Genomic DNA, 14,374 nt, shown 5'->3' on the forward strand with positions numbered 1-14,374 from the left:
GGCCGCGAATGCACATATAGATATAACGCTTTGCGAGTTCAGAAACTGCCCCGCTTCCTGAAATGGTTCGGCGGCTTTACCATGGTTTAATGGCGGCCCGAGAGTCCCATGTACGGTCCGCTTTGCAATATCGCGTGTTCAGCTGTGATAATTAAGTGTTACGGTTCTTGGTTCGTTATCCACTTAGTCGCCGCAATTACACGCTGGATTACGCCGCACATTCGGTAAGCAAAGTAGCAATTTGTTCCAAAGCGCCGGCAATCCGGATGAAGTATGACACTGTGCGGCCGCGTGACCCGATTAAGACGGTTATTACATCTAAGAGTCGTTATTTCTCTTTCCAATGATAATATTCACGAGGACACATGTATTTCTGTGACGAAATTAATAATGGGCGCTCCGATTTCTGCCGAGAAAATTAATAATGGGTCGCCGCGAATCGCGACAATAAATTAAGCAAATATATGCAAATTTATTGAGGCTGATAAATTTGTAACGTTTACTAACGGAGATAAACTTTTATATAACTTTTTTATAGTAGAGAGTAAAGAAATTATTATTTTTAAATAAAAATCAACTCTGTAACTATTTTATAACATATGTCATGTATTAACTGTTTTTGACGGCATATTAAGTACGGACGTGGATCGATAAAGAATGCAAGAGAAGTATATACAGAAGAATATTTTCTATTTAATGTATACAGATCGAAGATATAAAATATTTGATAGACAATAGACAGCTTTAACGATTACTGTATAATATTCAAGAATAGAGATTAGCCGCCTTCCCCTGGTTACTTTCTCCCTTTCTCTCCCTTTCACTTTCCCTATCTTTTCTTCTCTTTTGAACAACGAGATTATCAACTATTTATAATAGTTCTTTTTTTTCAGCGGCTTATAAACATGTACAACATTAAAATCTTGATTGAATCAAAGACAATAGCGAGACTTTACGTGCGTACGTATATGTACGTGTGGACGCACACGTATGGCTAAAGTTGCAACTTTTTTTGTGGTATTTGCGGATACTGCTACTCCCTTCTTTGATTCAATCCTCGAGTGACTTTTTGATTCTGTCCGAACAAGATTAGCGATAATACAGTCGTGATAACATTACTTACACTGCATGTCAAAATAGTATCGAGAGAGTGGCGATCGTTGCTGTTGGGCAAAAATAACTTTCGCTACACACTTTTGTTACATCTCATCTACAGCTCGACATATAATCTGCTTTCAGCTACGTAAAATATAGATAGACTTATGTACAGTGTATTTAAACAAACTTCTATCTTCTCGTTTTAAACACAGTTGCGATTATTAGCGTAATCTAGAAGTCTATACATCTGCGAAAGTCAAAGTCTTGCCCAACAGTCATTGCCGCGCACTTAAGTCTCTGCATTAGTATGGTTGATACTTAGTTAACATTTACTCACAACCAGCTGATGATTTGTGATCGATTAGCTTTCCGCTTTAATTTAGTCGAAGGAACATCATTGCACACACTTACAGATACACGGTCGACACGCAACTCCATCCTTGTACGCTCGCCCTTGCATAGCCACTCACACGCGATAATAGTAATATTTCATATATTAAACATGTATTAACGGTTAATTGCTAGTGACAAACAAATCAAGCGTTTGTATATGTACAAAGATTTTGAACTCTTAACGTGAGGAGAATCGGAAATGTATATGTATTCGCAAAGTCACGCGTGAAAATGTAAAGAAGCTAAATTTTAGCTAGAAATATAGATGTCCAAAGTAGTAGAGGTAAAGGTTCGAATATATTTTCAAACCTTTTGCTTGAAAGTTCTAAAAAACCGTAGACATTTTTTTCGAAATTCTAAGTGATTACTATTTCTTGTTTGAAAGATCGAACACAAATTTCCGAAATATTTCTTTATGCTGTTGCGTATCCTTTTAGAAAAAAAATGTCCTTTTGTCGTTTAATATCTGCTTCTCATTGAATTAACGAGAAAAGTGTGAAAGTCCGCGAAGTAGAATCCCGCGGATATCAAGACATTCAAAAAGTTATGGCCAGAGATACGCATTGCGAAAACTCGAAGGGGATCTAAAGCCCTACTTGCACTCTCTTTCAACAATATGCTTCTCGCGCGTCTACTTCGAGTGCTATACTCAAAAAAATAGAAAGGAGAATGTGCACGAAACTTTTTACTCTTGCGCACGTACGCTATTTCCCTACTAAAAATTCTTTCCTATCGCGAATCTCTCTAACCTTTTGTACGCACTTAACCCGTATGACTGGAAATGGACCAAAAAGATTCCGCCGTATGTGAACGTAATACAAATAACGTATATCGATCTCAACGTTTATATTTATAAATATGTGTGATTTTTAAAATTTGCTTAGAAATATGTCTTTTAAAAATGAATTGATTGCAATGGGTTTTAAATTAATTGCCGAATATTAAATATCTAAATATTTTTGGAGAAAAAGAATTGCAACTGCAAATCATTTCTTTCATTAATTTACTCCACTTTGCGTCTGCACCTCCGTTAATTTGTGCATAATAGAGAAACAGTTAAAGATTTTTACAAGTCTTGCTCTCTTCTGTCTTACGCTTACGTTTACCGATAAGTAATTCTTTTACTTTTTTTTGGTTTGGTCTTGCGGGAGAATAGATCCTTATCGTGTTTAAAAGATACTGTGAAATATGTTAATAGCATTGTAGATACTGTCGCAATTGACAAAGTCGGATTAATTCTACGTCGTAGTCGCGAGATATAATTTTAATCGGAGAAGTCAACAGAGACAATACTCTCTCTATAGTGCCGCATCGACATTAAGAAATGAGGTAACTTTGGTTAAGACGGTACTTTACAGCACCCGCAACTAGCCGTAGCAATTATATCATAGTTTCCAACGACGATTACATTCACAGGAAATCGAAAGACTTTAAATCGTGATTAGAATAGCGATGAGTGCTTCCTGCGCATTATTTCAATGCTTAAATCGACTGATATTATATGTATGTCCAGATTAATATTTATATTATACAAAATCTGCGATTGGTACCGAGTTGATAATTTTGAAGTAATTCAAAAGTGTCGTCTTTAAAATTCTCGTGCAGAATAATTCGAGGGTCGAAATTATTATTTTTAACATCGACTTCAGACCGTATCTTTAGTCATTAGTGTTATTTTTGCAATCATGTATATATATATAGATATCAGACGAATATATCAATTTCATAATTTTCGACGATGACCTTATTAAATGTGAATTAAGCTACTGCTTTTCTTGCATTATAAATTGTGGTGGTAAAACTGGACTCGTTTGAAGAATTCAACGCTCTCCAGCGATTAATAAATAAAAATTCGTAATTAAATTTGTACCTGCACGAGACTCAAATAGACTCATGAAATTCTCTTGGACAATTGTAAGCGCCAATCTTGTCACTTTTCCACACGCTATATCGCTAAACCGTTGTCCTATGATTTTATTATTGATAGATAGCTTAAGAATACTTGTTGTCAATAAGTTGTCAATAAGAAGAGCATCACGTTGCTTTTTTAACACGATAAAATGGCACAAGATTATACTAAATAGGTACTGGTATCTTCTTTTTCTTCATACTGATTGCGCGGAGGTCTTAAAACCCCATACGTCCGTCTTTGATTGGATACAATCAAACGGCGGGTCTTACTTATATGTATGCGATAATGCGATGTTACATTTTGGCGTGGCGTTAATAGTAACCGCGTCAATCGATAATCATCATCCTTCGTATAAAGTGAGATCTATCAACAACGATAATGGCTGCCTAGCGCAATGCATGTTCAATACGTAACTAGAGTTATGTACAAGGAAGTGTATATGACACATATCGATGTCTATATATAGCGCTCACGTGAGATTATTAACGGCGTGCCGCGAGTAAACACGAGTACATGTTATAGTTACGTGCGTATAAGTGCGCCAATAATAAAGATCGCAACTTCTTTTTTTTCTGAACGAGATATTTAGAACGTTTCAAGGTACACTTGGAGCTTGATCGCCGAAACAGGGCACCGGGATCATTTATGGTTCCGATTGGAAACGCGAATTTTCGACTAGCAAAGTTCGGAATCGGCTTACCGTCCACTATATATTTATTTATGCGACGAAACGAACAATATTTATTATTACATAATAATTTTCGCGTTCGATTTTCTCAATCTTCTTTGTTCGCAAAATATCAAAGGCTTTTTTATGTTCGATTTTTCAAATCTAAATACGCATGGTAGAATAACTGAAACACGAAATTGTGCCAATCAAAAGCCTGTCCGAATCGAAAAAAATCACTACTCTTTATTCCGTCGCAACGGCAATAAGCCGATCGCAACGCTAGACTAGAAAGCTCGCACTTTCGATCGGAATTGTAAATAGGTGCCCAGAATAGCAACTTCGTTGGCACTTTGACAGAAAAGACCGACGTAGGAAAGACATTTGTTGTGCCGCTGCACAATAACGATTAATAATCTTAATTGAACGATAGCAATTATGAAATTTGATAATTAAACTAGCTAAATAATTTTTGCATGTAACATCACATAAAAGTTTTTCTGTGATAACATAGATACTTATTAAATACTTATGACTAGCATTTCGCTTTAAATAAAATATAAACGCGAAATAAAATAACTCTCTAAAAAATAATAGATAGTATCTTATTTACCCAATGACCGATCAGATTATATCTGAAGGATGATCAAGAATTATAATTAGAATTCGTAAAGACGCTATAGCCAATCGTAATATATTCAATTTCTTTTGTACACTCTAGAAAATATTCTTCCAAGTTATATGACAGAGCTGCCTGATTTTAACGTCACGTAAAAGAACACACGGGGATAAACAAGAGAGAGAGAAAGAGAGAGAGAGAGAGAGAGAGAGAGAGAGAGAGAGAAACGTGAACGTCTAGACAGCTCTGCTATACGACGTGTTCTACGGTTACACGTTGAGACTCTGAATTACACAAACTTTTTGTTTTTGACATTTTAAGATCGATTGCATCGACGTCAACTACTGTTTTATTCATATAATTAATTGAGTATTCTTTTTTTTAACACTGCCATAGACTGAACCATAATGTAAGAGACATTGTTAATTAGGGCTGATCTCATAAGGGTTGTCGATGCAATCTCTCGCTCATCGCGCGATCTTCCTTCAAATTGGCACAACGAGGCTTTGATAAGAAGTGGGCAACCTCTTGAAATGGCCAGTAGTATTATTTTTCCAAAGATGTCTCGCGGATTATGACAATTCTTAATAAGATTAAAAAATATTACGAAGAAATTTAATTAAAAATTTCATTCAATAAAATGAAAAGGGCTTTGTGCCTTGATATGGCTCTGTTTTTTTCCATTTTATTTATTGATTTCTAATTATTTGAGCCTTCTAAAATTAAAAATTTCATGTTTCACGTTTATATTAGGTATTCATTTAATTTTTTTTTCGTGAAACCAAAAACAAAGTTAGTTTATACCATGTGTTAAAACTAGATGTTTAATAACGAGTATCGATTTTTTGGTAAATTCTTTTTATTTCACTGAACTGTGGTATTATTACTTGAATTTCCTCTTTTATTTTCAATTTAATTTTGTCATTTTACAGTAATGAAAAGAGACGTTACCCACTTTCGATTTAGATCATTCGCGACAAAAAAAATAATGAAGTCGAGGAAGAATTAGTATTAAAATTACAGGGAAAACAGCGATACGCGATCGGTATAAACTCGTAGAAATAGAAATCGCATAAATTTCAATATTTCAATTAATATTTCAAACGCAGTCGTGTCCAGTCATATGCTGAAAAGAGCAATTGTTTCAAAGTATCAAGTATTTTCAAGTAAATTTGGCTAAATTTATATAAACGTGCTTTGAAACATATACAGTTACGCGAAATAATAGTACAAAAATCTGTACAACTATATAAATTATAAAAGAATTGTATAATTCGACTTTTTCAATAAATAAAAGTAATTTAAACGCGATTTTACGATCAAACGAGATCAGCCGTCGAAAATTATCGCATGCGGTATCTGAAATATAATAGCCGCTTGAGCGAACAGGAATATTTGGATCCTAAAGAGCGTTAATAATTAATGATTGTGACAGTGATATGCTCCGTCTAATTTCTAAAATTATCCGTAAAAGATCAATCACGAATTCTATTTTTCCTCCTTTCCTTTCTTTCTATTGTCTTTGAACTTTCAATGGTGAGTATCTTTTTTTTCTCACTGGACGCTTCGTAGTTATCAAAAGAACCTACACAATATTCTAAAATAATTCTCACGATCATGACGTTTAACATTACTGCCCAATATGGACACGTTCAATCGTGTCCATTAAAACATCAATGGATTCCGCGATTTACACGGTTAATCCATCCTCTACACCTAACAGGCAAAAATCTCGAGAGATTTTTATCCAAAGTCGGTCGCATTAGTCAATTTAATTTAACGCAAAAACATTTTTAAGTAACCGATCAATTGTACGAATTAAGAAGTAATCTTTTTTTTATGTTCTATTATTCGCCTACGGTTGATACAATAGTATCGCATGTTGAAAGATCAGAGGACAGCGTGCAAACCATAAACGATACTTTTCGAAGACACAAGGTACACATATGTAGTCTGCGAATCACCCGGAGATTATAGTCGAATCGACTTTTAACGATAGCTATATAATTCGATAGGAATAACGATAGCTCGATATTTACAATTAATTAAATTGGTCGCACGTCGTCGTCTTCGAGAAGCGCAGACTTTGCGAGAGGAGAACATGAATATCAAGTTTTATATCAATTGCCGTATCATGCTTCTTTTTTCTGTATGTGGTTGGAGAGTAAACCCTGATTGATCGGAATGCCTAATATACGTGCTGTTCTAATGTTTCGATTCGCGTGGCACGACCTTACACGAGACACTTTCTCTAATTTTAAGGGATACAAACGCGAGTAGCGTCTTTTTGCCTCGTCGCCTTTTCGAAAGGCGGCGGCACACTTCGAGGAGGAAAAAAACCCTTCTTTCTTCACGTATTTGATTAGAAACGCGCGATCTGCACGCCATGATTTCCACATTTGAGCTCGAAAAGATCGTGTGCACTTTGCATGGCGGGAACGTTAAGTTTGTAGAGATGCAGAAGCGCATCCGAAAGTCTCTTAATAAACGTAAAGCTAAAAATAGACGGTTGTATATATATATAATATATGTATATAAATTTTTCGCTTGAGATCCCGCCTCTTTTTTCTTTCTTTGCACAGTGCGTGTGTCAACGGAATCCCAGTTCCAAACTGTCTGGTTATGTCTTGCTATTGGTATAAATGTTGAATAAAAATATAGAGGCGGGCAAGAGAGACATATTGATCTGGAATTATGTTAAGTATAGTTGATATGTATACCCTTTTGTATAAGATTTATGTCTCGCTTGGCAAACAAAGAAAACTTGTATGTATATAGTTTTGCATGTTTTGGAATTAATAAATGTTATTTTAACAATAAATATCCGGGTCAGAACTAGAATCGAAAATTCAAGACACGTTAACAAAACAAATTGTTTAACGAAAACGAGATATTACGATACTTTTATACTATTTTAGAAAATAATGGTTCAAGGTTTTCAGCTGTTTGACAAGCGAGTTTCTTTGCTTTGATACTCGCAGCAATAATTAGAACAAACGGAAAACAGCGATATCGTTATGCTATTGATTGTCAGAATATAATTTCCCATCACCCCTTTTTCGCTTCTCATCGATTCTCTCAAACGTACTTGTTTGAACTGCTCATACGCCTCGCACAATAATACTGGCTCGATTGAGCTTAGCTAAACTAAAATCAATGATGGTTCTCTTTGTTACCTTCACCGGAGATCAGCCGGTGTTAACGACAGCCTTTATCTTGTAAAAAATTCGGGTATTCCGTGAAATATGGATCATTTATCGGGCCGATCAAACTGACCACATTTCTGAATGAGATTATTACTTTATCAACGACACGGAGAGATTAAGCATAATCATGTTATTACGAGAGAGTCTTTCTACATTAATTAATATTTTGTATTCTTATCTTCATCAGATTTTATGTACAGAGTCACGCTTGATCTGGAATCTATACACGTTACTATTAAATGCTCTTGTTAAAATCTGCGATTTTCTTTGTCAGTTCGTTTCAAACTTTGGATAGAAATAGGACATTTATCATCTTAAAATTTTAAGTATAAATAAAATTAACTGCAGTAATAATGGAAGAGAAGATAATTGAAAGACAACCCCGATAGCAAGTTCTAATTACACGAAAGTTCCTTTCAAATCCAATTAATTTCGCTACAATTTTCTGCTACTGTTATATACCTATTAAATAACGATAAATTTTCTTTTGCGAATTAGAGGCCGATTCTGTGCGACGATGAGATCATTGTTGAGCTTATTTATATAACTCTTGCGTAAATATGTCGCGATAGATAAAAATGAAACAACAACAGAAGTTAACGGACGTTACGTTACAAGCGAAAGTGGACAGAAATGGACGGGGCTGATGGCACGACGAGTCACATTCGCGATCGTCGTCGATCGGCCGGTCGCAACAAATGGTTTATCTTTTCGAACCTAGACTTCTCTTTTTCATCCATTCTTCTTATCTAGTGAAATGAAGGTAGAGTTGAGTTGCTTCATACAGAATTTCGGGACGAAATGAACTTATTTTGTAGACACGTGGCTGACCGAAGGGGGTAGATCTACCATTAAGGTAGAACTACTCAACCTGGATGTTCTGGGTTCGAGGTCCAAGGACATGCGATACAAATCCTTCTCGTTCAGCAAGAGCGACGTGTCCAGTAGATAGTTGGTTACCTTAGTGACTAGTTCGATCTTATAAGGAGTTTGCTGAAAATGCCGTATCTCGCGGATTACGTGAGAAATCTGAAAAGACATGTAATATCTTCTTGTAATTTTGTTTATTAATGTGTGTGGATAGCAAATAGTAGATGTAAAATAATTAATAAACGGTACATGCATCATTGGTTTTAGATAAATCATTCTTCAATTCTTCTATATTTATTACCAAATAGATAATAAAATAAAGAATTTGAGGAAAAAGAGGACTTTAAATATAATTCTTAAATAATTTGTGAAGAAGTATCGCTCACCATTCGCATTTTCGAGAAATTCAAAAGACCCTCGGTAACGTTTGGAGTACCCTCTTCAATAAACGAGAGGTCGGTGAGGTAAAGACCTAAATAAGGGATACAGGGTGGATCGCATCGGTGCAGAGCGTCTCGCAAATTTCTAAAGCGCCCGTCAGATGAGACGATATGCTGTAATCTTTCTATCGTTTGTTTTGTCTGGAAATTAATGATAATCATTGTGCATAATTTGCGAATGCGTATTAATTATAATACCATAATATAAATATTACGTTGTTTAACATAAAAATCCATTGACTAAATAGACTTTACGTTAATCATAAATATCTTTTTAAACACAATCAACACAATAAATTCCTTTTAAGGGCTAAAAGTCCTAACAATATATTTCATTTTAATTGCAATAAAACTTCTTCAACATGTCGCATTTCACATGTAGTTATAATATGCAAAAGTACACTAAAATAGTCCTTTTTGCAACTTTAACTGCAAATTTTTCAAAATTGTGGCGTGTGTGTGATAGAATAATTTGGATTATATTCAATCTAAAAATTATTGCCCTCGTTCTTGCGTTCCAAAAAAAAAATATGTTTTGTTAAACAGTGTTAATTGCAAAAATGGATTTCAGTGGAGTGTTGCAAAAATTGATTTTTGCTGTCAATAGCATTCACTATTTACACAAATCTATTTTCGAGCCAAATGAATTATGTGCAAAATTGAATTTATAAATTATTCAGGAATTTTCCATCAGCGTACCGTTTTGGAAACTTTGTCCCAAGTTTTCTTCAGCCTGTACACGCTGCTGTTTGTGAACGCCGCGCAAATCTGCAGCACGCCGTTGTAATTATGCAGAACCCTATTGATGTCAGCGACCGCGGCCCATTTCTCGATAGCGGCAACTCTGGCCGACATGTTGGAGCGACGAATAATCTCGGAAACAACCAGTTGCGACACTTCGTTGAATCTCTTCGTCATAAGAAGAATATGGGGCGCGCGGGTTGCCTTATCCGTTTTCATCCATGCTTGTCCAAGAAACTCTCTGCAAGATAAATTCCTACGTACTCAAACAGCACAACGATGTGATTTAGCAATCCGTTACTTACTCGCTGGAGATAGAGACGAATATATGGTGGTCCAGATACGTCATCTGCTCCGCGATCTCGAGTGCAGATAATGTCTCGATGCTTTCCTTACTTGGAATCTGAAGAGAATTCATTATCGAACATTAGCCCGGCTAAATTTTATGAAATCATTATTATTATTAATGATTGTTTTGTTTCCTATAGTTTTTTTAGATTAAATATAATCCCAAATGATTCTATCACGTTACAATTTTGAGAAATTTGCATTAAAGTTGCAAAAAGGACTATTTTAGTATAGGGAAGACCGGGGCTAAACCGTTAACGGGGTTGAACCGTCAAATCAAATATCTCGGAACCTGTATATTGTGCGAACTCGCTATTATCATTTGTAAACGCTGCTTATAGTACCCATGTGACCAACGGAGTTTCGGCAGGTTACCTGCCGTATTATGATGATTTTTACGAGGGCAAACGTGTTTTTGGAAGGTGAAAGTGAAATTTTCTGCGCGTGGAAATTTTGTAATATCTGCAATAATATTTGCTCTCCAAATCTCGAGGCACGAATCCAGTGTAGTTTTTTCATTATCGGCCCCGGTCTCCCCTACTTTCGCATATTATAACTATGTAACATGTTGGAGAAGTTTTATTCTAATTAAAATAGAGTATACTGTTTAAAAAGATATTTATGATTAATAAAGTCCAAGTTGCAACTTATAAGCGACTTAAGGGTCTGCTAAATATTTTTTAATTATGCAAAACATGATAGAACAATTAAACAAGATCATATTTAATGCCCAAAAAAACTACCAGAGACGATTATCTTCGTTCGTGTATTTTTTTGTTAAACAATATAATATGATATTCTAATTAACACGCCTCCAGATTATGCACAACGATTATCATGAATAATATTAATAATAATTTAATAAAATTATATATCAAATTAAATTCGCGCGCGTGTAAAAATGTTACCAAAGAACTGTTCTCCATGAATGTCAGTCTAAAATGAAACAATGTGGTTGCGCACAATACTTTATTTCTATTATTAATCAATATTGAATGAGTAGATTATTGTTAGATATTACTTACTGATGGGGGAGTTAGCAATTTCTTCAAATCGACCTTGTTGCTCTCGGTTTCTTCCTTGGTAATCAATCGCAGAAGTTGAGTGGCTGCCTTGTGTTCAGCCGGCAACAAATTGGGACTGTAATTGATATCCTCCAAGAACTCGATGGTCATGCTCTTCAATTTCTGATCCATCTCGAAGTCCTGGGCGTGCTTGGACACCCAGTGCCTCAGAACGTTCAGCACTCTCATCGTCGCGGCGGTCGACATCACGGACTCCTTCCGCCTATTTCTATCCCGGCCGCGATTGTTGTCGTTCCCGGAGGACGGCCCTATGTCCGGTGGATTGCTCGAGGCGGAAGTCGCAATGGCAAACGCGGTCGCCGCCGTGGACGTGCTGCTCCTGAATTCAGGACTGATTTTAGTAACGACGAATATCGGCGACCATGTTCGTGAAAATAAAAATCAGAGTCTTTTTAGTCGTCGAATCCTCGACCTTTCTTCATCTCGACTGATCTACGCGTTCGCTTTACGTTCTACGTTGCATTAGGCGAATCTCTATCGTTTTAACCTGGCAATCAGGTCATTCGCGTTGTATTTAAAGCATGCTACAGTACTGTGCTGAAGGAACGGCACGAGGAAAGATCCGGTGATTGTCTATTTTTCTACTTTTTTTTGTAAATAATACTTGACTATATTATATCATGTAATAAGCATCGTGAGTAACTTAAGCAAATAGAAGTTAATGTGCATCTCGATTTTGCAAAAGAAATTTTAAGATATCGATAAGTCAGCGGTGTAGGTACTGTTTATTTGCTGTTTTTATATTATTGTGTCGCTACAAAGTATATATATTATTTGGAGAAAGAATTGTAACTGGCATAGTTTCAGCGAGTTCAAGTTTCGATGCTATATAAATATAAAATAATGTATCTAACGTTAGATTGTGCTGAAAGAATGGTTCGAGAAAAGATTTAATGAATATTATTTTTTCTATTTTTTTTTAAATAATACTTGACTATATTATGTCATGTAATAAGCTGATGTAACAAACAGAAATACATTTCAATAGCATCGAGATTCGAATTCACCAGAATTATTGCCGATTTCAATCGTTCTTTGGAATATCCAGCGCTATAAAAGCACGCAGTGGCACAAGGCGGCTATCGGGTAAAAACTATTTCTATTTCGTTTGGTCCATTCTCTCGTTCACTATGGTGCATTCTCTAAATGATGAAGAAATAGACTGAGTGAAATTGAATCGTGTGTAAGCGAGTAAACGGCGCAGTTAATAGCAAAGGGAAAGAGACGCGTTTAAGGATTACATTACGATTAAAATTATCGAAAATCGATAACTATAAGTTTCGACCAAGCCAGAGATTTGTATAATAACAGAGCAGAGCACAAGACACGCAAGACATTCCAGGCTTTGTTTCTAACGATGCCGCAAGCAGGAGGATCGCAGCCATGCTACACGTAATAAGTGGATAATGACGCTTTTCAAAATGAGTCCACTTACCAGATAGGTTCAGGTCCAATGCTATGAATGACACAAAACAATACATGAAAACACGGTTGAATAGAAACGGCAGCAGGAGTATCTTTCTGATCTAAGGATTCTCACTTTAGTTCGATTTTGACGACGCGACGGTGATAAAGATATAATTTAAATCAAACAAAAATGGAGCAACAGTTTTGAATTGAGTGATTTTTGCATTATAATTATTATAGAATTTTATTTATCGATTATAAAGAAACTAAAGATTGAGATATTTACAAGTTAATTAAAAAGAATACATTGTATTAAAATGAGTTGTAAATTATTTATAAAACAGTTTTCATGATACAGGCATAAAAAATTTAACGTATTTACAATATATTTACAATTCTTTTGAATATTAAATAGGCACAAACCAGAAATGTTGCATTATATCGGGTTTTGAAAAAATGAATTTTTGCACAAAGCGGGAGAAATTATATGTTAACTCTAAATTATCTACTATCTTACGGACTAAACTATCAGAAAACACGCCGAATAGTCTATAAGACATTATCCTTTCTCTTTAATATATTCTCCAATTTCTCCACCAATTTCTCCCTCTAAGAATGATTTTAATTATAACTCTGATAAATGAAACATGATATCGAGAAGAAGCTCTCATGCGTTAGAAGGCGGAGATTGCCATTAACGGCACTCAACATTCAGCAAGAACGAAATAGAGATAATTTTTATCGATACGAATGCCTTCGAAAGTTTCAGAGACACGATAAAATGCAGGTAACACGTAAAATAAAGGCTTTAATTAAAACGAACCTTCGATGACTCTGCCGAAAGCTGGTTATTACCACACCGGCCTTACTGGAAACCTGTGGGTCATGCTGATAGCCGCTTTGCTGCGAGGAGCACTCGTCATGCATCGACCGTCTGCTCACCCGATAATTCTACAAAAATCCATCGCGAAATTAAAAACATTCATTAAACCGCACACAAACAATTGTGATTATTATATAAATTATTATTTTGGGAGCTCATAAATATTTAATAATTAAAGAAAGATTCTTTTTTTCCCCCGATTAATTTAATTTACTACGCCTTTGAAGAAATTTTCACATTTTGTTATTCACACGTACGCCAGATATGGTGGAGACCGAGCCGCTCCTTGGCCCGGTGGATGCAGGCGCGGAAGCAATCGACGCCCTATGCTCCGAATATTGTTGTTGATTCTGCTGCGCCGATTGACTGATCAATTTAGAAGAGGTTACACTCTCGTCGCCGTTCGGCGTAGCCTGCTCTTCTTTACTTTCCTTAGTTTCCTTTATAAACGGAGAGACAGGCGTTTTCGGTGTTTTCGGTGTTTTCGGCGTCTCCGGCGTTCTTGATGTGTCCGGCGTTTTCGGTGTTTTCGGCGTTTTCGGTGATTTCGGCGTTTTCGGTGATTTCGGTGATTTCGACGTTTTCGGTGTTTTCGGTGTTTTCGGCGTTTTCGGCGTTTTCGGTGTGTCCGACTTGACAGACTCGACCGATTGCGATAATGACGGTATGTCGTCATAAGTAAATTGTACTTCTATAATTTATTTT

The 14,374-nt window shown here is 35.8% G+C and overlaps 1 protein-coding gene across 3 annotated transcripts in view; it reads right to left on the bottom strand.

The window, feature by feature from the left end:
- Nucleotides 1-673: 673 nt before the first annotated feature.
- LOC139818597 (ras-specific guanine nucleotide-releasing factor 2) overlaps nucleotides 674-14,374 on the bottom strand; it is a 60,358-nt gene continuing 46,657 nt past the window's right edge. For 2 of the 3 annotated variants that reach the window (XM_071787366.1, XM_071787365.1), the window contains exons 19-26: nucleotides 13,927-14,360; nucleotides 13,610-13,737; nucleotides 12,815-12,835; nucleotides 11,320-11,698; nucleotides 10,252-10,349; nucleotides 9,905-10,187; nucleotides 9,152-9,346; nucleotides 674-8,924 (exon numbers count right to left, since the gene is read on the bottom strand). In XM_071787366.1, the coding sequence (XP_071643467.1) occupies nucleotides 8,703-8,924; nucleotides 9,152-9,346; nucleotides 9,905-10,187; nucleotides 10,252-10,349; nucleotides 11,320-11,698; nucleotides 12,815-12,835; nucleotides 13,610-13,737; nucleotides 13,927-14,360 (1,760 nt within the window). In that variant the 3' untranslated portion in view covers nucleotides 674-8,702. The remainder of the gene's footprint in view (nucleotides 8,925-9,151; nucleotides 9,347-9,904; nucleotides 10,188-10,251; nucleotides 10,350-11,319; nucleotides 11,699-12,814; nucleotides 12,836-13,609; nucleotides 13,738-13,926; nucleotides 14,361-14,374) is intronic. The other variant, XM_071787367.1, reaches the window with a different exon arrangement.

Source organism: Temnothorax longispinosus, chromosome 9 (genome assembly GCF_030848805.1).
Source record: "Temnothorax longispinosus isolate EJ_2023e chromosome 9, Tlon_JGU_v1, whole genome shotgun sequence".
In the NCBI taxonomy this organism is placed as follows: Eukaryota; Metazoa; Arthropoda; class Insecta; order Hymenoptera; family Formicidae; genus Temnothorax; species Temnothorax longispinosus.